Source organism: Gracilinanus agilis, chromosome 2 (genome assembly GCF_016433145.1).
Source record: "Gracilinanus agilis isolate LMUSP501 chromosome 2, AgileGrace, whole genome shotgun sequence".
Classification (NCBI taxonomy): domain Eukaryota; kingdom Metazoa; phylum Chordata; class Mammalia; order Didelphimorphia; family Didelphidae; genus Gracilinanus; species Gracilinanus agilis.
In genome coordinates this window covers 311116506-311141505 of record NC_058131.1, presented here as the reverse complement: position 1 = coordinate 311141505, position 25000 = coordinate 311116506, and the positions used below count along the sequence as shown (strand labels likewise).

The window sequence follows — 25000 nt, the reverse complement described above, 5'->3', positions numbered from 1 at the left end:
AATCCAGGTGCTCCGACTCCAGAGGCAGTGTTCTTTCCAGTGAAACCTGCTGGCTTTATTTCAGTGGAAGTTAGGTGCTTCGCAATGGCAATTTGCTGCTTCTGTCATGACTTCTATCATAACAGGTCAATTACCTGTGAACATGATTGGCCCTCCAGCCACATAGTTAATGACATTGGCAATGGTTATCCCTTGAGAGTGGGCATGATGGCCCCCACCTCTTAGTTTCTCCTCATCATCTCCTCCCTAACCAATAAAGGGGAATTTTTAAAGAACTCCATGCTGTGTGAGCTGGTGTATATTATAGTTATCTATGCTTGTGCTTTATCTTGTCCTCCTTCTATAATTCCCATGAGAGCAGGGACTGCTCTCTCTTTACACTAAGCTTTTGGATCTTAATAAAAGTTTGCTATATTTCGTAAGGACTCTATATCCTTTAGACTCTTGCCCCCTTCTCCATTTCCTTTCTGTTAGCAATTGGTTTTTTTCCCCATTTCTGACAAATTTGCTGAAATGCTCCCCTCTTTTGGCCCAGATTATGCAGGATTCAGACTTCCCAAGGAGAGAGAGAATGAGGGACAGAGTTCACAGGATATATGGAGTCAGGGGAAACAGAAGTTTACCCAACACAGGGAGCCATCATCCTCTTTGTGGTATGGGCTTGCCACATTCCTGCTCCCTAACAGTTCTGTAGTCGACCTAGTCACTCCCAACCCTGGGGGGAGGCTACACTGGATAGAGCCAAACTTGCCAAGATTCCACAGAGAGAACACATTCATATTTCGAATATTCCTTCCACCACAGTGTGCCCTGGGGATGGGGATTTGGATGGAAAGCCCTCTCTTTGCCCAATTCCTGGCCTTCTCTTCTTCACTTTGCCAACCTGGCTATAGTGTGAACCTGCCCTTGTCTCTTCAAGGGAATAGGAGTGGGTTTCCTGAGAAAGATCCCTAGTCTAGAAGATGGTCTTCTCACAATTTCTACATCCTTGCCTAGAACCAGTTACTAGTACCACAGTGGAGATCTGAACTTTGCCAGTTTGTTTCTCCTTTAAAATATCCTTACCCTGAAAGAAGTTGACTTTGAGCCTCTAAGTGTTTTAGTTTATGAGGTGGAATTTGGGGTTAGGGGGTTCCTGAGGGGTTTGGCTTCCTTTTGCTCAGCAAGTATTTCAAAGGGCACCTATTGTGTGTAAAGTAGTATAGCTTTGCAGAAAATCATAGTCCTTGATTTTTAGACATATTGGCTGTGACGATCTATGGTGGGTAGAAATAGCTTCTAGAGCCTTGTGATATATACAGAGGATTGGAGGCACAACCCTGTTCCCATTCCTCAGCTCTACTTGGAAGATTGTGGGGTTCAAGATGGCAAATGTTCAGCTTGGCTTGCCCTTTCTCGCTCTCCTGGAGTGAGTAATACATGACCAGAGTGGCCTATAGGGCCGCCTGCCAGTCCAGGGGATAGATGTCTCCTCAGGGAGCCATGCACAAAAGATTTGTCCAACATAAGGCTCTCTGGCCTGGGGCCTGGGAGGACTGGGGGTCACACATGGTGTGGGGGGTTCCAGGCAGGAGCATAGGTCACTTGAACACACTCCCCTCCATTTTCATAGCAGCAAAAGTAAAGCCATAACCAGGGCAGTCTGACCCTGCCTGCTCCTTCACCCCTGGCTCTCAGTGCAGAGGATAGGAAGTCCTGATCACAAAGAGCCCTTCCATTGTCACCCACGTGGAGGACACAGGAACTGACATGATGTCAGCCAGCCAAGTGGAGCAGCCATTCCTATTTATGCCTAGGTGCTCTTACTCTAGGTCCAGAGCTATTGCACAGAAACATTTATTTCAATTGAAGTTATATTCATGATGATGGACGTTTGCTGCTGTTGCAGATTTCTAGTCGATGCCAGTTATCTCTGCATGCCTCTGTTATACGAAGAGTATGAGTAATCAAGCACTGCCCGGTTCTCACACCACAGTACCCCACTGTGCACTCCCCTTTTGTGCTGATAGCGGGTCAGCAGGAGTCAGTGGAGTTGTGTCCCCTCTTCCATCTCCACCTCACCCCCCAATTCTGTGACCAGGGAGTAAAGGACAAAGGAAGAGCAGGAGGAGTATTTCATGCCTAGACCCACATCAGAGACTGAATTGTTCAAATGATGAAATCATGGAGGGGGGTGGGGGGTAGAGGGAGATTTCTCCAAAGCCTCTTGTATGATCTCTTTTTTCTCCTTTTTCTCTCAGCTTATTTGACATGGGAGGTGAATATTACTGTTTCTCATCTGATATCACCTGCACCTTCCCTGCTAATGGGAAATTCACCCCTGACCAGAAAGCCATCTATGAAGCCGTGCTGAGATCCTGCCGGGCTGTCATGAATGCCATCAAACCAGGTAGAGGAGAAGCTTGAAGGGGATAGGAAATGTGCCAGGCTCTGTCTGAGACACTGTGGGTTTAGGGGCAGTGGAGGACGGGGGTAGAGAGAACCTGACCTTGTAGCCCCTTTCCTTTTGCCCTTTCAACTCCTGATGTGGGATCTGGGGCTCTTGGGAAAAGAGGAGACAGTGACTTAGAGGGGCTGGAAGAGATGGAAAGGCCTATAAGGGAGGGGGAATTAGTTCCTGCTTGACAATAGAGGGCAAAACTAAGAGCCAGAGTCTGTAAAGAGGTAGATTTCTATTTGACATGAAGAAAACTTGCTGACAATTACAGTTGTCTCAAAGTGGAAAGGATTTAATAGGTTCTTTATCACTGAGATCTTCCAAGCTAAAGCTGCATTAACCACTGGCTGAAGAGTGAGTAGAAGGAAGACCAGTGTCAGGTATAGATTGGACAGATACCCTCAGAGCTTTCTTCTAAATCTCATATTCTTCTAGGATGTTAGGAAACACAGAATCTGAAATTGCTTTGGTCCTGTAGAATTTTGAACTCTTAGGTATTAAACCTTTAGTGGGCTTTGAAAGTTTTATGGATGTTTCTCTGTCTTACACTTGTCCAAAAGGAAAGGCTTTTTGTGTGTATATCTGTGTGTTGTGGGGAAGGCATGGGGTGAAGAGTGGAAGTAGATAAGGGAGCCTTGGTTTCTCTGAGAAGTGACAGAAACAGAAAAACGAGTACTAACTTAAGCTACTGGCATTTGATTCCATGTTGGCAACTGGTGAAAAGAGATAGTTACTGTTCTCCCTAGCGCCATAATCAGCATTCCTATGAGAAACATAGCAGGAGGAATCTTTCTTTCCTTTGGTGATTGATTATATTCATAGGAACAAGGAAAGCTCAGAGCTGACAGAAGGCTTCTGTAGGTATATGGCAGAAAGCTTGGGAAGAAGGTGCCAAGAGACACATAGTTGTTTGATCTCTGCCAGGCAGTTCCTAGGGGACAAGCATCATCCCTGGACATAGGAGGTCAAGGTTAGTTTTGCTGCTTGGAACTATAGCCCAGGCTTTCCTGATAGTTCATGTGCCAAGCTTGGAAAAGCCTATCAGTGTCTCCCTACCCCATCTGTCTGTTAGCTTTCACCTTCTGGCCGGTTCCCATTGGCCTCTCCAATGTGGGAACATCAATTAATTGGCATGCCGAGCACAATGCTAGGCTCTAGGGATACAAGTTCAAAAAATGGAACAATCCCTACCTGTAAAAATCTTCCATTCTATTTGGGATGGGGGAGCAGTCATATACCTACATAAATATATATAATGTATATACACAATATGTAAATTTAAAATGAATAAGCACACGTGTGTACCAAGTAGTTAAATCCAAAGGTACTTTAGAAGTTGGAGGAGGCAACTCAGGAAAGGCTTCATGCAGAAGATTGTGCCTGAGCTACATCTTAAAGGAAAAGAGGGACTCTGAGATTGGATCTAAAGAGAGAGCGCCAAGCTTGGGAGGTGACCAGTGCAAGGTCACAGAAACCAAAGATGCAATGAGGAACAGAGAAAAGACGAATTTAACTAGATCCCAAAGTACAGAAGAAGGAGTAACATCTTTTGAGACTGGAAAGGTTGGTTGGGGCCAAGTTGTATGGGGCTTTAAGAGCTAAACAGAGATGGCACGTAGGTGGCTCAATGGACCTGGAGTCAGGAGGACCTGGGTTCAAATTTGGCCTCAAACATTTCTAGACTGTGTGACCCTGGGCAAGACACTTAACTCCACTTGCCTAGTCCTTGCCCTTCTGTCTTAGAATTGTTACTAGGACAGAAGTAAGAGCGTTTTGTTTTTTTAATGCTAAATAGAGGAATTTATGCAAAAGGAAGCTGTTGAATTTAGTTGGATAAGGGAATGACATGGTCCATTTGGAACACTTATGGAACATTAGTTTTTAGCAAAAGTGTAGAGTGGGACTCTAATGGGATGAGATATGAGGCAGAGAGACAAATCAGGAGGCTATTACAATCATCTAAGCAAGAGGTGATAAGGTTCTTAATTAAAATGGTATAGCATATATCCAAAAAGAAGGGATCAAGTATAAGAGATGTTGTTTCCCCAAGTTCTGTCCTAGGCCCTTTTTTCTTCTTCCTCTACAATCTCTTTCTAGGTAATCTCATCACCTACCATGAAGTTAACTCTATGTAGATGACTCCCAGCTCTAGCCCTAGTCTGTCTCCTGTGTTACCTATTGGACATTTCAAACTGGAAATCCGTGACATCTCAAACTTAACATATTCTACACTGAAATCATTCCTTCCCCTAAATCATTCCTTCTTCCAAAGTTCCCTATTTCTGTCAAAACCACCTCATAGGGGGCAGCTGGATGGCTCAGTGGATTGAGAGCCAGGCCTGGAGGTGGGAGGTCCTAGGTTCAAATCTGACCTAAAACACTTCCTAGCTGTGTGACCCTGGGCAAGTCACTTGACCCCCATTGCCTAACCCTATAACAAATAAAATGAATATAGAAGGATATATATAAAGATATTAGGGTTTAAAAAAAAACACCTCATAATAATGAAAGGTTGAAAGCAAGGATTTCTAGTCTTTTCTCACCCCACATGCCCAGTCATTTCCTAAATCTTGCCCAGCTACCGCCTCCCTTCTACCTACCTTCCTATTTCTATGATATGGATGATGAACCAGTAAATAGGGAGCAATCTGATAGAGAAGAGGAAAATCAGGAGAGTAGTATCACAAAAACTTAGAGAAGATAGCAACCGGGAGGAAAGAATGGCCAACAGGATCAAATAAAGCAGATAGATCAAAAAATATGAATAAAGATAATGAGGCTACAGAGTTAAAGGATCATTGTTAACATCAAAGAGAGTAGTTTCTGTTGAGAAACAGGGTTGGAAGCCAGATTACCAAGGGTTGAGAAGTAAATGAGAGGAGAGAAAATGGAGTCATCAAATACAGACATCATTTTCAAGGAATTTGAAAAAGGGAGATGTGATATAGGATGAGAGTCCAAAGGTGTTAGGATCCTTTTTTAAGGATGGGGGAGACTTGGACCTGTTTGAAGGCAATAAGGAAGAATCCGACAGGAGATAAGTTGAATGTTCAAGAATAAGGGGAGAATGGTTGATGCTACAATCTGCTAAAAAAGGTTGGAAGGATAAAATCAAGGGCATGTGTAGAGCAGTTGACTTTGGTAAGGAAAAAAGGTCATTGTTAGTGACTGGGGAAAAGGAGAATAGTGGGACATATAAGTCAAAGGATTTCGAAATTTAAAAAATGGAAGAAGGGAGTTCTCAAGTGCCCTCAATTTTCTCAGATATCAGAAACCAAAAAGCAACTATTGGCATGGGGAAAGGAGGGCTCAAAATGAAAAGCTAACAATTGATGAAGGACATCCACTCCAAAAGAGATCCAGGCCAGTCTGAGAAGCTGGCCCACACAGGTTCTAGCCAAGAAAAAGAATTTCTATCTATAGATTTATAGGTTAGATTAGACAAGGGCCTGATTTCAGCAATGGGGTAAGTTTGGGGGATATCTGAGAATCATGGGACAGTCAGGGAAGTCTTGCACCTGGTGGTTTATAGTCTGGCACTTTGTCCAAGGAAGTGATGGCTTTATTAATCACCTTTTATGTACAATGCATTGGGAATGCAAAGACAAAAAACTATATTTTTTAGCTTCGGGTACTTAAATTTTACTTAAGAGGAAAAACATGACTTTGGTGGTTTTCCTGCTCCCATCTCTAGTCCTACTTATCTGTAAGTTTAAAAAACAAAGCAAAAAAAACTAGTTTTCCAGTCCCAAATGAGATTGTCAGCATCTGGAGAAGCCTATCTATGAAGCTGAGAGTTATATAAGAATGCATTGTCTGAAAGTAGCAGAGATGGAAAAGAAAATCAAAAACAGATTTAATACTTGGGACCTGGGCTTTTTGTTTGTTTGTTTTCGTGAAGCACCCAGAGAAGTCAGCAGCAGAACTGTTTTGCCAGCCAACATCTCTGTTTTTCCCTTTGAATCCTTACTTATTTGGGGGCTACCTCTTTAAATAGCAGTTGTGTCTCCCTCAATCCACTTTGGAGTGAGCCCTCTTAAGATTCTTGCCTGCTTTTTTACAGCTTAGCTTAGAAAGTAGATGAACTGAGCAGAGCATAGATCTCTCCTAGAATGAGTAATTATAAAGCCTCATTGTAAAGCACTTTCTTATATTTAGAATGCTCCTATAATCATCCCTAAACCTTGAGAGTTAGATTTGAAAAAGGCTTTTATCCCCATTTCATAGATAAGAAGACTGAGCCCAGAGAAGTTAGCTGAAATATCTAGTCTCACATTTCATAATAAAACTGAGAGTAGCAACCAGACCTCTCTCCCCTACCACCATCCCCCCATGGCAGCTCTTTCCATTGTACCACATCTCTCAATGCCAGGTACGAGTCAGGCAAGGAGACAAGAATAGCAGGAGAAGTAAAAAGGAAGGGTGCCTGGTACCCCCTAGGTTTTTTGTGGCTGAGCTAGATGACACTTAGCCCCAATGAATCACCGTTAAGTTCAGCCTTTGGGAATATGCCAACATCCGAGCTGGCTGGCATCTTCCTGCTGATTGGCTTTACTGCATCTTCATCCATCCTTGTCCCTGTGCCAATGCCTCTCAGCTTGACCTCTGGCCCACAGGATTCCCATCGAGGCTCTACAGCCAAGCTGGGCCAGGGCACAGCACTAAAAGAATGTTGGCCAGCCTCGGAGACAGGGAGGATCACTAAAACCCCATGGGATCATTTGTTTTATAGGATGCAGACAGCTGTCCAAAAATCCCAGTGCTCTGAGCCTTGTCCAGACATGTTTGTGCTGAAATGCCCCCATTCTTGCCCACCTTAGGGGACAGCCTGGCATTTCTTTTCTCCAAATTAGGAATGAAGCAGTCGGCTGACTTTAATCCCTGTTATCTCAATGGAAAGACAATGGGTAGGAAGAGAGCAGTAGGGAGATCTGGTGAGGACCAGAGTCAGCCTCTCTGGATAACTATCCAAGGTAGTCACAATTATTATCCAGTAGGCGGCCTAGAGACCCTTTATCCTCCCCTTCTACTATGAAAACCTGGATTAGACCAGACATAGACCTAGTCTTTAAAGAGATTGATATGTCAATCACAACTTTTTAAAAAGCTTTCTTAGGAAACAAAACCCAAAAAAGCCCGGAGAATTTGGATATTGGGGACCACATTGCCCCCCATGTCACATGGGGGTACCATAAAAATTCTAGAAATAGGTATGGCTAAGACCTGCTAGAACCTGACCTTTTCTCAGCTGTGACGTTGAAGGGGGTTCATCTCCTGCTACCCCTTCCCACCTGTAGTCCCATTTAGGTGCCCAGAATTTAAACCATTCCAGAAGAAAGAGCTGTGATTCAAACCCATATCCCTTTCTCTAGTCCCGTTTAATGTGTTCAGCATGCCTAATTTACATTTTCATTTCTCTAATTAATTACATTTCCCAGTGTAAAGGTGGTACCTCAGAATTGTTTCATGCTTATTCGTACAGACAAAACCAGTGCAGCTAAAAATAGAAGCAAGAAACAGAAAAAAAAAAAACTCTGCAGCAAGTTTCTCTGATAAAGGTTTCCTCTCTTTAAGATACAGAGGGAACAGCATGAAATTTATAAGAAGAGCCATACCCTAATTGATAAGTGGTCAAAGGATACAAATAGGCATTTGGGTTTTTAGAGGAAGAAATCCAAGCTAGCAATAGCCATATGAAAAAAAAATGCTCTGAGTCACTAATAATTAGAGAAATGTAAATTAAAAAAACTCTTGAGTTACCACCTTTATGCCCATCAGATAGGTGAAGATGCCAAAAAAAGGAAAATGACAAATGCTGGAGGGGTTGAAGGAAAATAGGTACACTAAGTCATTGCTGGTAAAGCTGTGAACTAATCCAAACATTTTGGAAAACAGTTAGCTGTGTCCCAAAAGCTATTAAATTGTGCATACCCATTGACTAATAAATACTACTACTACTACTAGGTCTATACCCCAATGAGATCAAAGAAAAAAGGAAAGGACTCATATATAAAAACATTTATAGCAGAGCATTTTGTGGTAGCAAAAAATTGGAAACTGAGGGTATACTCAGCAATTGGGTAGGGGAGTGGCTAACCAAGTTCCTGACCAACCAGAAGGCTATTATAAAAGTCCAGGAATGGGGTGATGAATGCCCGTTATAGGCTGGTTGCAGTAATAGAAAAGGGGGCATATACAAGACATATTTCAAAGGCAGAACTGTAGTTTCTACCAGACTATTTTACAGTTTTCACAATTATTTTTTAAATAGGGTGTTCTTGCCCCACTAGCTGGGATATTTGAGTTTATCAAATCAAACTAGGTTACTGTGTTTGTTTGCTTCGATATAATGTATATACCTAATCTGTTCCACTGGTCAGCCTCTCTATTTCTTACTCATTTCCAAATTGTTTTGATGATTACAACTTTGTAGTATAGTTTGAGATCTGGTGCTGCTAGGCCCTTTTCTTTCTCATTTTTTCTCACTAATTCCCTTGATATTCTTGACCTTTTGTTCCTCCACATGAATTTCATTATTTTTTTCTAGCTCTATAAAGTATTTCTTTCATTGTTTGATAGGTGTGACACTGAACAAGTAAATTAATATAGGCAATATTGTCATTTTTATCATGTTGGCTTAGTCTATCCATGAGAAATTAATATATCACCAAGTGTTTAAATCTATCTTTATTTGTGTGAAAAATATTTTGTAATTATATTCATATAGTTTGTGTGTGTGTCTTGGCAGGTAGACAAATATGGAATGCTTTATGAATTTCTATGTCATACTTGCTCAGGGGCCATGCTAATCTTCTTTGTATTGTTCCAATTTTATATATGTATATATATATATATATATGCTGCCAAAGGGAACACTAAGAGGACATTTTGAAGAAGAGAGACTATTGGAGACAAGTAGATGAAGAGAGAGAGAGTTCCTGGTCGTTTCCTTATCCACTTCACTATCAATTATGATTTTGTGCTAAATTAGCTTGGTATCTCAAAGGTTTTTTGAGTGTGTGCTTCTTCATTTTTGAAGGTTTTTAATTAAGTCAATCCATTTGATGAGTCTAATCTCTCACACGACATAAAGTCATCCTGGTTCTGTGGACACCTTAAAAATTCCCTCATCTTTTAGTTCAGCAGAGGCTGAACTGCTGTTTATACCCTGGCTGGTCCCTAGATTTTGTTTTTGCTGTCTTTGGGTACTAAGAGGATGTCTGCTCCTGATAGTCTGTGCGCTTTGGGCAAGTTCAGTCATCTTTCTCTGGCTCAGCTTGCCTATCTGTGTACAGCAGCTATTGTGAAGCAAAGCTCATGATAGTGAGCCTGCTTTGGTGGATACTCAGGGAAGGGGGCGGGGTGAGAGATTGGATGCCAACAGTTACCTTTATTGCAAATGTTATATTCACAGATTTCCTTCCCCTTACCCTGTTCTCATCTGCCAACTGGTTTGCCCAGGCCAGGATCCCCAGGCAGCATTTCTGCTTAGTTACTGTGCCTCAGAAAAGGCTCAGTTCTTAAATTCTGAGTCCTCTTGGTCAACTGGACCCCTGACTGAGCCAAATACTAAAACTCTGGTAGAGAAAAAGAAATCATTGGTCAAGAGAGCTCTCTTCAGATGCTCTCAGCAGAGATCACCTCCCCATCTGACTCCTGTCATTCACAGGAAAGGAAGGCTCAGCTTCCTACTTCAGAAGCTTATTAACTTCTTTGTGGATTCTCTCAACCCAGAGTGGGCACCTCCCTGCAGCACAGCAGGGCACTGAAGAAGGGGGAAAACCCCAATTCACTCATTTCACCCCAGTTGAATTAATTCTGGCAAGAAGTTGGTTAGGAGAAAATTGCTGCTGTTACCTCTTCTAGACTTCATGGATTACCTGTGAATTTCAGTTATCTACTAGGTCCATAGTAAATGCAGAACTGGCTGTACTGGTAACCCAGAAAAGTGTCCAGGAAGTTTCCTTTTCTACTTGTGAAGGCAGTTATAATGCCTTGACTCCCTCAAAGGACAATCCACAGTCTTGGTGTCATAAACTTCTGAGTCTTTTTCCATCTTGGGCAAATGCAGGGACAAGAAAAGGGAGAGATTGTGAGCTAACACAGTTGTTTATAGGATAACTAAGGATATTTCACTAAGAACCATACAAGTGCTGTTGTTAAGCTGATCTAGAGTCCTTTCTGTAGCATGGGACTAAGAGAAGAACTCTTCTCCCTCATGGATAATTTTTTATTGTTTATGTTGGCCATGATCTAATCAATTAGCAGGCGATGACTCCAGAATATTGGGAAGACCCCGAACTACATAATAGCAAAATATGAATTTAGGGGTTTTGTGCTTAGTGCCTGGGCCAAGATACACACAGTTCTACATTTTGCACATCCATCCCCTTCTACCTTCCAAGGAAAAATAAATTATTGAATAAATAAATAAATCATTGAAATAACACCAAATTCTCCAGGGTTAGCAAAAAAAAAAAGAGTGTGCTAATACCCAATCCAAACTTCTGCTCCTGAAGTTTGAGAAATGAATATAGTGGAATGATAGCCCAGCAAAACTGAAAAGTTTGAGACACTGACCACAGATGATCCTGCTTGGCTGAGGGTACATTCCTCACTATTGTGTAAGAGGCAGTGTTGGAATAGCCAGGCACAGAAAACAAGGAGTGATGGAAGATGTGGGTCTTCCTGTGGGTTGGGGAACTCATGAACATAGGCACCACTACTCCCACCCTTCAGATGGTTCTACCATAGGCTATTAGTTGCCATGCTTTTTAGTCAGGTTTCGAGGTACTTTCAAATGTCTCTTCCTACCCAACAGTACCTTAAGATCCTCTAGATACACAAATAGCTTTATACTCACTTTTCTTAGTTATTTCTCATCCTCAAGGAACAAGCAATACTTACAGTGTTTGTGCCTTACAAAAAATGCCTGAAAGCCCAGAGCAAGGCTGCTTTGCCCTCAAAACTGGGGGCATTATCAGATGAACAGGAGAGCTGGCCCTCTGTACCAGCCCCAAAATAGCTCCTCCCACAACTATGTTAAAAATGCTCCTCAAGGCTCACTCCATTGTGTTAGGAGAGTTGTGGGCATTCTCTCTAGAAAGTCACTGTTACCTGAAGTGGGAAAAGGGAGGAAGGTAGAGGAGATCCTTTGACTTTCCCATTATCACATTAGCCTGGATTCAATGAAGACTATTGCCCTTCACCTAAAATGCCTTCTTCCCCTCCTGCAATCAATCCTTCATTCAGTAAACATTTATTAGCATTTGTTTTGTGTCAGGCATTGTGCTGGCAACTAGATGTATAAAATTAAACCCTCCCTGACCTCAATGAGCTTACCTTCTACAGGGGAGATGAGAGAAAGAAAGAGAATGGGGGGTGGGGAGGTATATTGTGTGTGTGTGTGTGTGTGTGTGTGTGCGCCTATTCATGTACAGGCATATAAATACAAAAATAATTTATGAAGGAAAAGACTGGGGAATCAGAACAAGCTTTAATAATTCAATCAATAAGCATTTATTAAGTATTCACTATTGCTCTTGAGGAGTTTGCATTCCTGTAGGGAAGACCACATGTATTTAAACAGGCAATATATTAGGTATGTACAGGGTGCCTTAGAGAGAAAGGAAAACACTAGTGGCTCAGGAAGACTGAGAAAGGCTGCCCACAGAAGGTGGAATTTGAGCTTAGTCTTGAAGGAAACCAAGGATTTGGAGGGGTAGAGGTAAGGAAGAAGACTATTGCAGGTACTGGGGATTAGAAGATGGGAAATACAGTATTACATGTGGGGAACAACAAATAGAGTAGCATGACTCATGATATTCAGTACTATTCCAGATTGAGGATTGATGGATTCAGAGTACAGGTTGACACATATCTTTTTCCTTTATTTTTCTTGATTTTTTTTTTTTTGGAACATGGCTAATGCAGAAATGTGTGATTGTAGATATATGTTGGGTATCCTATTTCTTACCTTCTCAATAGAGGGTGGAGTAAGGGACAGAATGTGAAACTAAAAATAAAAATTAAATTAAAAAAAATAGGCCAACATGGTTGGACTGTGCTATATATAAAAGGGAGTGACATATAAGAAAACAAGAAAGATAGGAAGAGGCCAGATTATAAAGAGCTTTACATACCAAATGGAGGCATTGTACTTGGTCATAGAAAAATGGAAAGGCCAGTGGAATGAGTGAGAGTCAAAGAGAGATGACATAATCAGATTGTGAATTAAGAAAATATCTTGGAAGCAGCTAGGTGGCTCAGTAGACTGAGAGCCAAGCCTAGAGATAAGAAATCTTGGGTTCAAATCTGGTCTCAGACACTTCTTAGCTGTATGACCCTGGGCAAGTCACTTAACCCTCATTGCTTACTCTTACCATTCTGTCTTGGAACCAAAACAAAATATTGATTCTAAGATAGAAGGTAAAGGTTTATATATATATATATATATATATGTGTGTGTGTGTGTGTGTGTGTGTATGTATATGTATATATGTATGTATATATGTGTGTATATACATACATACATACATATGTATGTATGTATATNATATTGATTCTAAGATAGAAGGTAAAGGTTTATATATATATATATATATATATGTGTGTGTGTGTGTGTGTGTGTGTATGTATATGTATATATGTATGTATATATGTGTGTATATACATACATACATACATATGTATGTATGTATATATATCTTTGATAGCTGTATGGAAGATGGATGAGAGTAGAGATGGACCTGAGGCAGAGAAGACATTTAGGAGGCTCATGGCCTAGGTCAGTGATGGCGAACCTTTTAGAGACAACATGCTGTGCCATGCCTGTCCCCCCAGACTGAATGCCACATGCCCCCCACCCCCTAGCCTTACCCCACATAGGGAAGGGAGAAAGAGCTCCCATTGGGCTGTTGGGTGCAGGAGTGGGTGAAGTGAGAAATGTCCTCAGTGAGTGTAGAGAGGGGGAGGGGAGTGGCCCAAGCACTCTGCTCCCAGCTCTGCTGCCTGTGAGTTGCCCACCTTATACCCTGTGTGCTCCCATTGGCTGCTGGGCAAAAGGGGCGGGGCATGTGGAGAAAATGTCATCAGGCATGGTGGAGAGGGGGAGGGGAGCAGCTACTCTCAAATCCCTCTGCCTTTCTAGTAATGGACCATGAAGGAGGGAGGGGTTTGGCACTCATGCCACAGGTTTGGTATCATGGGTCTATGTAAAAGGGGCTGAGTTTCTGAACTACAGCAATGGCTGTTAATAGAGAAAGAAGAGGATGAATGGCACCAGTGTTGTAGAGACAGAAACAAGGGTGGACAACTGTTTGGATATGTGGGTCAAGGGATAGTGAAGAGTAAAGAACAGTATTGAAGTTGTGACTCTCAGTGATGAGAAAGAAAAAAAAAGGAGTTTTGGGCAGAAATAGCAACTTATCTACAAAAGGGATGGGTGCATTTAGAGAGAAAGATAATGAATTCCATTTTGGACATGTTCAGTTTGGAATGTTTCTGGGATATCTGATTGAAATGTCCAAAAGGCAGGTAGTGACATGAGATTGAAGCTCAGGAGAGAAACTAGGTCTGGATATATAGATCTGGGAATCAGCTGGTACTATCACTGAGAAAGTAAAGACAGAAAAAAAGAGATCCTAGAACAGAGCCTTGGAGAACACCCACCAATAGGTAGCATAATATGAATAATAATCTAGCAAAGGGGGCTAAGAAAGGAACTCCAGGGCCCAAGTCAAATATCATTTCCTCTACTAATCAATCAACAAATAGATATTAAGTGCCTACTTTGTGCCAGGCATTGTATTAAAGACTGGGGCTACAAAGAAAAATAGCTAGGTAGGTGGCTCCGTGGATTGAGAGCTAGGCCTAGAGACAGGATGTCCTGGTTTCAAATCTGGACCCTGATACTTCCCAGGTGTGTGACCTTAAACAAGTCACTTGAGCCCCATTGCCTAGCTCTTACCCCTCTTCTACCTTGGAACCATTACTTACATCCTAAGACAGAAAGTAAGAGATTTTTTTTAAACTGTGGCCACAAAAGAAGGCAAAAGATGGTGCCTCCTCTCAAGAAAGTCACAATCTAATTTCCTTCCCAAATTATTTTATATTCACTTCTCTAGCACATCATTGGTGCTTAATAATGTGTTGTATTATACTGCATATCAGTCCTTGTGTGTGTGTGTGTGTGTGTGTGTGTGTGTGTGTGTGTGTGTGTGTGTGTGAGGGAGGGAGGGGAAGGGAGGGAGGGAGGGGAAGGGAGGGAGGGAGAGAGCGTGAGCGCTATTTAGAAATTGGAAGAAGACTAATGGGTCAGACCTGTGCCTTAAGAAGGGTGATTTTATCTGCTCTGTGGAGAAAGGACTGAAGAGAGAAGACACTGAAGGCAGAGAGACCAGTAGAAGGCAACATAATGAATGGAGCTACCAGCTAGTGAATGATATGGCGGAAAAGGGTTGGATTTGGGAGATGTGGTAGAGGATTCAGTAGGACTCAGCAGTTAATTGGAGGTGGGAGATCAGTGTTGGGCAAAAGTCAGAGATGCCTCTGAAATTAGAAACTGGAGTGATTGGGAAGATTACACTACCTTCAACAAAAATAGAGAAGTTTGAAGGAAAGGAAGATTTAGCAAAAAAGATGTGTTTTGGACATGTTGCATTTAAGGAATTGACTTTATTTCTAGATTTCTAATAAGCAGTTGTTTGTACTTTTTGTCTAATACTTGCTATTGTCTATCCTAAATTTTAGTTTTGAAGGGTGATCATGTCCAGATGGGGTCAGCATGAAAGGTCACCAGGTCCTAGTGCAAGACAGTAATAAAGGGAATAGAAGTCATTAAAGATGAATAACATGCTTTTCGGTAGGGGCTCACTCTGGCCAGAGGTTTTGTTGTTGTTTTTTTAAATTATTTTTATTATTATGGAACATATTTACATATTTGCATTTTTACAATTCTTTCCCCACCACCAAACCAACCACAGAATGTCCACAAGTGCTGAATTCATCATGTATCAGTTTCACTCAAACACCACAAACTCATAGTCACATTCTTTCCTTTCCTGGTGTGGCTGCCTCCTTTTCTGCATGCTCTGCTTCCTTTTGCTGGCCATGTTGCCTCTGGACTCTTTGCATGCTTACCCACCCCATGGGTGCTGCCACCCAAAGGCTCTCATTGCTCAAAGAGATTATTGTTTTTTTCTACTAAGGCCAAGTAAATCCCACCTTGTGGTTGTAACTTGCTGTCCATTCATTCTTTCCCAGGGTCTTTAACAACTTTTCCCTAACGCCTTCTTCATGGGATGTTGGGAGACCATGCTTGATTGCTGCTGACTTTCATCTCTCCACATATTGCTTTGACTAGAAGCTTTCTCTCCCACCACCAGAACTTTAGGATACCTCTTGCTAGTCACAAGTTTATATGTATATATATGTGTGTGTGTGTGTATGTGTGTGTGTATTTAGTGTAGATATATGTGTATATATGTATATATCTCATGTCATGTGTGTGCATGCATATGTGCTCTTCTATTACCTACAATTTCTGAAAGACACTTCTCATCCACATATTCTTATAATGGGCACAGACTTGCTTTGGTTCTATCTCCATTACTGTCTCCAGAATTCCTGGGAGCTAGCTTTTGGAATCTCTGGCTTTTGAAGATTGAGAAAAGCTGAGGTCAAGGAACAGATGCCCATTTCCTGTTCATTTGTGGTCAGTAGCAAATGGCCCTTGGAAAGTATATTTTATGTGAGTATTTAATCAATACTGTCACAGCCACACACAGAGCCTTGACCCCATACCCAAAGAGACCTCTTAACTCCAGCCTCAGACTGCATCACTGACTCCACCAGCTATCTCACAGACAAAGAGTCCTGGGTGAGACTATGGCTTGATCGGTGTAGCCAGACACATAACTGAATACAGCTCAGATAACTTCCAGGTAATTAGAATGTAAGGTGTGGAGAAATTGATCTTGTAGCCTGGCCAGTATGAGCTTTTGATAATGGAGACAGGCGAGTGGATGGACCAGCCCTGCTGGTTCATCAATATGATGTAGGCAGAGTTTATGGCTAGACATAGGATTTAGGCCTATCTGTTTCCCTGGCCTTTATATTTGTCTCAATTGCGAGTATTCATTGAAGAGAGCCTGGAGGCTGTGCCCAAGATTCTGCCCTATCCCTTACCTTCTAGTAATAGGCATTTTTGAAGATCTGGGTAAGGAACCCTACTGATGTGTGAGCATCCTGTTTGTTGCAATTGTTGAATTTAAAGAACATGCACATTTTTAATACATGTGGGTTTGACTTTTAAAGTTTTACCTGTCTGATTCCATGCATCTGGGACTAGTTACATTGGCATCAAATGGATGTGATTTTTTTCCCCCTTCTAAGTAAAAGTCACATCCTTAAACCATGTGTTGGGATAAGAGCTCTGGATGGGGTCTATCCCTTACCACAACAGTGCTAAGGAATGGGATAGAGACTGAACATTACTACCATTTTCTAACTCTTTTGTCCCAAGGGGCTAGACCTGAGCCCTGAGGAAGCAGGCAGGGAGGTGTCTTTCCTCTGGACTCATCACTATCTCATCCTTGCCCTGTTGGGCACTGAAGTTCCCCAAACACTTATAACTTATAGGGGCTGACCCCAACTTTGGCTGTACCTTTCTCATGTATGCAGTCATCTTTTGCTCTCTGCCAGCTGGTTTCCTGCCTTTCTCCCCCACCCCCAAACCCCATCTTCAAACTTTAGTGAGTAAGTGCTTTGGGAGCCTTCCTGTGAAAGTCCTCAGCAACCCTCTCAGTAAGTGGGACAGAGACAACAATTTCAATAGCTTGCCAGGTTTTTCACCTCACTCCTCCTTTGGCATTTGGGGGAATCCACACATATACACCGCCCCTCTTCCCCAAAAGCCTCTCCTTCTAGGCCCAGATGAAATGACCTCTTTGTCTTAAAAAGGGTTCCTGAGGAACAGCCACATTAGGTCAAACTGGCGACCATTCAGCAGCCCCCCCCTTTCTGCCTCTTTCCATCTCCCTTTCTCTGCCTCTCCCTCTCCCACCCCTGGTTCAACAATTTAACAAGCTCTCTCCATCCCCACTGAAACTGCGGTTGCTGTCAGCCTTGAACTGGCCAGCCGGGAATGGTGTTTGATTGATGCTGATGTTTATTTCCATAAAGTCTCCGAAACAGGAAGCCATTCCAGATAGGCTCCAGAGTTGCTGTGAGGGATTGGTTTCTACCAACTCAGCCTGTGTGGGTTATGTAAAGGGGCCTTGGAGAGGAGCGGGCAGGCCAGGACAACAAAAACACATCCATTGTCTTTACTTCCTCAGCTAGAGGCCGAGAAGCTCATTCCCCCCTTTCGTTGTTCTAACAGAGCACAGCTTGGCCAGAGTTATCAGGCTAGGGTCTGTCTGAGCTGCTGATGCTGAGCAGTTAAGCTTTGACAGGAGGTGTGGGAAGAAAAACTTCTTGAGGTGAGGTCACCTTCTCCATCCCCTTGCTCCAGGCCTGGCAGGCTTCCTCCCACCCCTGACACATCTCTGCATAGATGAGAATCTGACATGTGAGACATTAGGCCTTGTTGCTCTTCAAGCATGCAAGCTCACTGCAGACTCATTACTGTGCCCAACCCAGCACTCCTATCCATTTTGGGTTGGACTAATGGCAGAGTTCTGGCCATTGAAAGGAAAAGAAAGGAATTGGGAGGAAGCCCTTGTTTTTTGTAAAAATAAACATTGTGAAATGATGCCCAGATCGGCATCTCCAGCTGTCGTTCTTGGCAAGATAAGTGTATCATAGTATGCTCTATGGGCCCCCTACTTCCTTACCTCTCCTCACCCACCATCCCAGGCTTCATTCTTCCCAGGAAGTTCATGAGTGATGATGAGAGTGCCCAGGCACTGTGGAGAAGCAGGGAGTACATTTTTAAGTCTCACAGCCAAGGCTAAAAGAATATTGTTGTCTTGTGAATTGATATAAGGAAAGAAAACCAGTGACATTTCCCAGTGCTCAAAATTGAGCACATTTTGGGAAATGGAGGTAAGCATGTGAGACCTTGCTTACGGGTTTTATTCAGCCCTTCTTTGTGTCTTCATGGTCTCCAGAAATCCAGTGCCTTATCTCATTGTCATCTCCTCCTTGAAAGAAGGGCCATGTTTTCATGCTTGTATTGTTAGGACAAGTGGGCCTTTCCATAAAGACAAATGCTTAGACCCTGCTAGAACTTATACAGCTCAGAAGATCTGAATTTTATTTGTGTCATAGACCCCACTGGCAGTTGAGTAAAGGCTATGGATTCCTCAGACTGAGGTTTTTAAATACGTAAACATAGGATTACAAGGGAAGTTTATATTACAAGGGGAAATTATATATAATTATATTGAAATAGTTATAAAACTTTTTTTAAAGTTCATGGACCCTGATATAAATATTGCTCTTAATATGGGATGGTTCTGGCTAGGCTTGGGCAATGGGATTTGTTATATATTCATTAGGAAATGAAACATATCAAAACAAAAGGTGTCCATAAAATTCTATTTTTTAAAAAGAGATGTTCTAGAGAGCCTTTCACTGGCATCCTGAAAGCTGGCGGGAACCAGATACCTACCATTTCCCTCTAGTTGGGAGAAGACTCTGGGTTATGTCTGTAGAGATTACCTGAAGGATTATGTGATATTTCATAACTTAAGGAACTGAAACTTACACATAAGAAAAGTGGGGAGCAAAGAGGAACACAAGGCCATTTGAAACACAAGGTCACATCTCTAAGGGCAAAAAATTCCCATGTAAATCCCTAAGGTAGTTTTTTTTTTTTTGTACTTTGTTGTCTATTGACAATAGACTTTATTAGCAAAAAAGAAAAAAGATGATTTGATAAAGCCTTGGGATTTGAAGAGGAAACTATATTTTGAGGGTAAAAGTGCCCAGCACAGGAAAAAACATAAAAAGATATTGGTATGGCTGAACAATCCATCAATAATCACAGTAGCTCTGGTGTAGTTAGCTCTTTAGTGTTCATTTTCCCTACAACAACCCTGTGAGGTAAACAGTGCCACGCTTATTCTGCCCATTTTACAGATAAAGAAATTTAAGACTAGGATTCAGTGATCTGATCAATGTCACATAGTTAGCTAACAAGGTACAAATTTAAAGTCTCAACTCAATTAGAATGAAGTAATTATATTTGGCAATACTTATATTGTTGCAAGAAAGTTCACACATAGATGTAATTCTTGGTCTGGTCACAGGCAGGCTTAGCAGGATCCTGGCTACCCTTGTGGATGTGCAGTTATAGAAGTGGGCACTCACTGCCCCAGGCTATGTCTACCCCAGACTATACTACCATAAGAGATGGGAATTCTTCTTCCCCTTTACCTGTAGGTAGTAGTATTGGTCCCTGGATTGAGGACTGTGAGAGCGGAGTCGTATTGTAGCTCCTGTGTTTGCTCAGGCCACCTGAATGCCTTTAGTCAGCCTGTGTCTGGAGGAGCAAAAGAAAGGTCTGGAATGGTCCTGGCAGACTGGAAGCTCACGAGACATCCAAGACTCTCAAGTCTTGCCACCCATTTGCCACAGGCCGGGCTGCGTGACTTGGCAGCCGAGGCCCCATCAGGAGGGCAGGACCTTTTACCCTTAGCAACAGGCAACAGGCACTGCAGCTGAAGTATAACCTTAACACATTCAGAGAGAAATTAGCACAACATTGCCACAGTTTGCTGTTTGCTGTGTTGTGTGTTTGTGTTGTAATCGCCATCCGGGCCAGACAAAGGGGCCAAGTTCTTTGTGGTTTAATCACTGTCACAATTATAACCACACACATGCAAAAAAAAAAAAAAAAATGGAGCCAGAGCCAAGGAAGCACTGTGTGAGACCCTGTGGGGAGGGAAAGCATCTCCAGTGTGAGTGGTTCAAAGAGCAGGGCCCAGCCAAGCTTAGGGGCTGGAATTCTGAGAAGAGACAATATCCACACCAGGAAGGAAACTCACCCCAGGGGAACAGTGCTTCCCTGGTGAGCTATACCTTAGCCCCTTGACCGGATGGTCAGGCTGTTAGTTCTTCCACTATGATTTTCCCCCACAAAAGACTGGGGTTCTCATTAAGGTTTTGACTTACCAAGTGCCAGTTCAGCTAATGAAATTAAGTGAGTGGGTGGGCGTTTGAAGTCAGAGCTTCACAAGATTGGCCACTGTTCATAATGCTTGCTTTCCTATATCAATCACCCAAGGTCTTTGGTTTAAACTCAGCAGGCTAAGATGGAGAGTTAGGGGGGCAAGAATGGAGAGAGGGGGTGGCTCAGAGGCACTCAGAGTGATTGTAGCACTTGTCAAGACCTTTGGGTGTATGCTTTGGGTTTGTTTTGATTGATAGTAGGAAAATTTGTAAAGCTTTTTGGGAAGGATATTTTGGAACTTTAAAAAGACTGTCCCCTGAAGTGATGTGCGACTAGGGATGACTTGTGAGGAAAACTTTCCAAGTTAGCTCTTCAAAGGAAAGACTAGTCTAGTTCAGCTCATTAATAAGACCGCAAAAGAGAGAATGGGCTTGGGCTTGGTGAGTGACTGTTGGGTTAAATTTAGTTGAATTGAACTGAATTCAGTTTGAGACTGAATTGTAGACTGACAGTACTATGGATTCAGATTTGAGGAGTCAGAGGACTGTGGTTTGAATGCCAGTCATCTGCTTCCTACCTGTGCATGTTAGATCCCTTCTCCTTAACTAGTTGGCACAGTGGACACAGTGCTGGGCCTAGACTCAGAAAGACCTGAGTTCACATCAGACTCACTAACTGTGTGACCCCAAGCAAGTCACTTAACCCTTAATAAGCTTTGCCTCAGTTTCTTCTGCTGTAAAATAGGGATAATAATAGCCTCACAGGGTTGCAATGAGGTGTAAATAAGATATTTATAAAACACATCACAGTGCCTCGCATATAGTAGGTGCTATTATTAAATATCTATTTCCTTCCTTCCTCAGAGGTAAAATGGAGGCAGGGGATGGAGAGACTACATGGTCTCCAAGGGCTCTTCTCCACCTAAATCCTAGGAATCCTTAAATTGATGTGAATAAAAATGCATTCTGAATAACTGCCCCATCCCTACCATGGTCAGCGTTCTCTTCAAAGTGTGGGAACAGTGTCAGGAGGTCAAAAATGAAAACCCAGTGGAATCCCTGGGTATTTGATGTGAGAATTCAGAGTCATTGCGGTTCCTGTCTTAAGAAGAGGTCGGCACTTTTATGTACCATGTCCCATGCTACAACTGAGACATGGGATTGGTGGCCACCATTGTGTACAAAGTGAGCCAACCCAGGGTCTCAAGCCCTGACACAGGCAGTGGGGGTGGGGAGGAAGCTGAATCGAAAGAGTAGGAAAATAATCAGCAGATTTCATCAAACGTAGACTCACCTAGTGCACCCTTCCAAGAGTCCAAGGCCACGTCAGTCTTGCAGGTCTCTGTTTGCAGCCTGCAGGACTTAGCCAGTCCCTAAGCATGTTTAAGAATTGTAAATTAATGTGTGGGAAGACAGCCTCATCCCATGACTGGCAGAGTCTGATAAACTGCTGTTTTGGCTTTTTAAAGAATGTCTCCTAGGCCACAGATCTAGGGTCTCTATTTCAGGAGTGTCAAACAGTCTTAGAAAATGCTATGGCTGAGTCTTAAATTCTGTCTCTGGGCTACCTTTAAGGGTCCTTGCCAACACCTCTCCTCCATATCTTTCTTTTGGGGGCAGAAAAGAGAGCACATGGTCAGGAAAAAGTTGGATAGGATAGCACAGAACCACTGCCAGGGGCTCTGCCTGGGAGCACAGAAGCAGTCCCTGAGACTAAGGGGACCTGCTGTCCCTGATCACTTGTTCATAAGCAAGAAATTGGATTGAGATGCCATGTGGGTGGGTGTAGGGAAGGGGAGTTTCCTGTGTCCCAAGTCAACTCACCCTGGACAGATCAGAGCTACATTGCCTGTTCCCCCAATTGGAGAGCCAAATTAAAGACGTCATTTGTGGGAGGGGTCCTGGGGCTCAATTCTGACCTCAGACACTTACTAGCTGTATGACCCTGGGCAAGTCACTTAACCCACATTCCCTAGCCCTTAATTGTTCTTTTGCCTTAGAATCAGTATAGAGTATCGATTCTAAGACAGAAGATAAGTGTTTTTTTAAAAAAAGTCATTTGGCATATATATTGCCTGGCCTGCCGTGGTTTTGAGAGGCCCTAGTTGTCCAGATATCTCAGGCTTCTCAGAAAGTGATGCTTTTACAGGAAGCTAGCTGCAGGTGTAGAAAGACGTGACTCTTTGGTCAACAAGTTGCTGGTTACACTCACCTCTAAATCCTGGGAGCTATTTGAACTAGGGCATCACTTATTTTATGAGCTCCTGGACACTTCATTAGCCTAGTACTAGGAATATTAACCGGGCTGCTTATAGCAATGAACCTTGACTTCTTTGCAGTACTCCATCCTGCTTTCACATCCCTTAACTCATGTGAGCATTGCAGCATTGGGTAGTGAAAGGGCTCTGATTTGGTGGTGAGAGAAGGGCAGGGAGTCAGAGGACCTGGATTTGAATCCTAGCTCTTTGAACTTTATTATTCCTGGGATGTCCACAAGTCTCTAACATGAGAGAGAGCAAAGACCCAGATCTCCATATAATAGATGAGGAAAACTCAAGTCAACAGAGGCTATGTGATTCATCACATTTCCCAGTTCCCAGGCTAGACCTCTTTTCATTCTACCAGGTGGCCTCTGGTATACCCCAATCAGAGCTGCATTTTTTAAGGCTGATCTTTTGATACACGAGACCCCCTGAATTATCTGAATCAGGTGGCCTATGTCCAGCTCAAGGGGAGGGAGGGATGAGTTACTTGGGCCCCAAAGTTCTACTGACATGATGATCATCCTTCTCATAGGGGAGGGGACAAATTGTTCTCATACCCTTGCCCCCTCTGCAAGTTTTCTGATGCTTCAGCCAAGACTCTCTGGTTCCAAGTCCACATAGCACTGAATAGAAGGGGAGTTGTTCACTCTCCAGGGCATTAGAGACCATGTAAACATACAGTCTTGAGTCACTTGGCTCCAAATGCTGCCTTTCTGGGCTGTCTGGACTATTTGGGTCTAAAATGGGACTTAGTTCCTCCCAGGTAACCAAGAAGATGTAATTAAGGTATATGCTTCTTTTGCCCCCAGCTTAGGCAGTAGGTCCTGTCAGGGTCTGCTGCCTCAGGCAGTTCCTGTTGGGAAAGAGCTCATGTTTCTGGCATATGATCTTGTGTATCTGTGATAGGCTGATAGCCTATCATGGAGAGGCACGACCTTTGCAGTTTAACCCCTTGGGGTCCTAGTTCACTCCAAGGCTTGACTTTTTTCAGTTGGCCCCAATGGCTCACATCAATGGTGATTCTGTCATCTTTAGGGTCAGCAGGTTTGAAAGCCATAAACCCTTTGGTATCTACCTCTACACAAGGTATCGAGGCCCCAAGAACATTCCTACTTCCTCACTGAGCTGGGCCTGAGTGTGGGGGAAGGGAACATCTTTGCTTTTCCTTCTGTGGCTTAATGAGAGGAGACTGTCTTCCAAGGCCACCTTCTTTATTCTCTCTTGACTCTGGTCTCCCCTGGGCAACTGGCAGAAGATTTTCTGTCCGCACTGCTTGTTTTCTTTGCTGTCATCTTAAGGACTACAGAGTTGGAAAGAAGACTGCGCATCAAGCAGAAGGCTCTGTGGAGGGCAAGGGATGATGTGACCAGATCTAATTAGGAAATAAGGCAGGATGACCCCTCTGGGTCCCATCAGACCTGAAGGTCTATTTGTCTGAGCTTACAGAAGAAAGCTGACAATGATGGTGACATGGGCTCTCCCAGCAAACCTCCACCTGGTATATGCAGGACTGACTAGATCACTGATCTGACACAAAGTCAGTGTGGCAATCTTAATGACTCTGTTTCCACCCCCTCCAAACGGTAATGGTGAACTTTCCCCAGTAGTGTTACCCCCTAGGATACTATGTGACCATGTGATTGAGGACATGGTAGGCTTTTCACTCAAGTAATCCCTTTTTGCCTTAGTATTGGACAAATTTGGCCTAGATACAAAACTGTGTTCTCTGTGCCTTTCAGTGACATTGGCTAACTCCCATTAGCACATCAGCCAGTCATAGTCTACCCTCACACCTGCCCCCTCAAACATCATGTTTCCAGGCAAGCTGAAGTGCTTTCTTCCAAAATCATGATATGAAGACTGCTGCCACGGATTCTTAGTAGTTAATTATGTAGTTTTTATCTGGGAAATCCATTGTCTCTCATATTTAGAATGGCAGTGTCTGACACAGACATTCTCTCTCTCCCTCTCTCTCTCCCTCTCCCTCTCTTCCTCTCCTCCTCTCTCTCCCCCCTCTCTCCCTCTCCTTTCTCTCTCTCTCTCTCTCTCCTTCTCTTTCTCTCTCTCTCTCTTTCTCTCTCTCTCTCTCTCTCTTTGTCTCTGTCTGTCTCTCTCTCTCTCTCTTTCTCTCTCTCTCTCTTTGTCTCTCTCTCTCTCTCTCTCTCTGTCTGTCTGTCTGTCT

At 43.0% G+C, this 25000-nt stretch overlaps 1 protein-coding gene and 1 non-coding gene across 2 annotated transcripts in view; one reads left to right on the top strand and one right to left on the bottom strand.

Annotated features, from left to right (window-relative positions):
- The window catches only part of PEPD (peptidase D), a 263825-nt gene that overhangs the window by 222306 nt on the left and 16519 nt on the right, over positions 1 to 25000 (top strand). Inside the window, exon 12 of the mRNA XM_044664186.1 lies at positions 2241 to 2389. Within this exon, the coding sequence (XP_044520121.1) occupies positions 2241 to 2389 (149 nt within the window). The remainder of the gene's footprint in view (positions 1 to 2240; positions 2390 to 25000) is intronic.
- On the bottom strand, positions 9190 to 9293 carry LOC123238347. Its single transcript, XR_006505546.1, has one exon. It is a non-coding gene; the product is annotated as a U6 spliceosomal RNA (small nuclear RNA).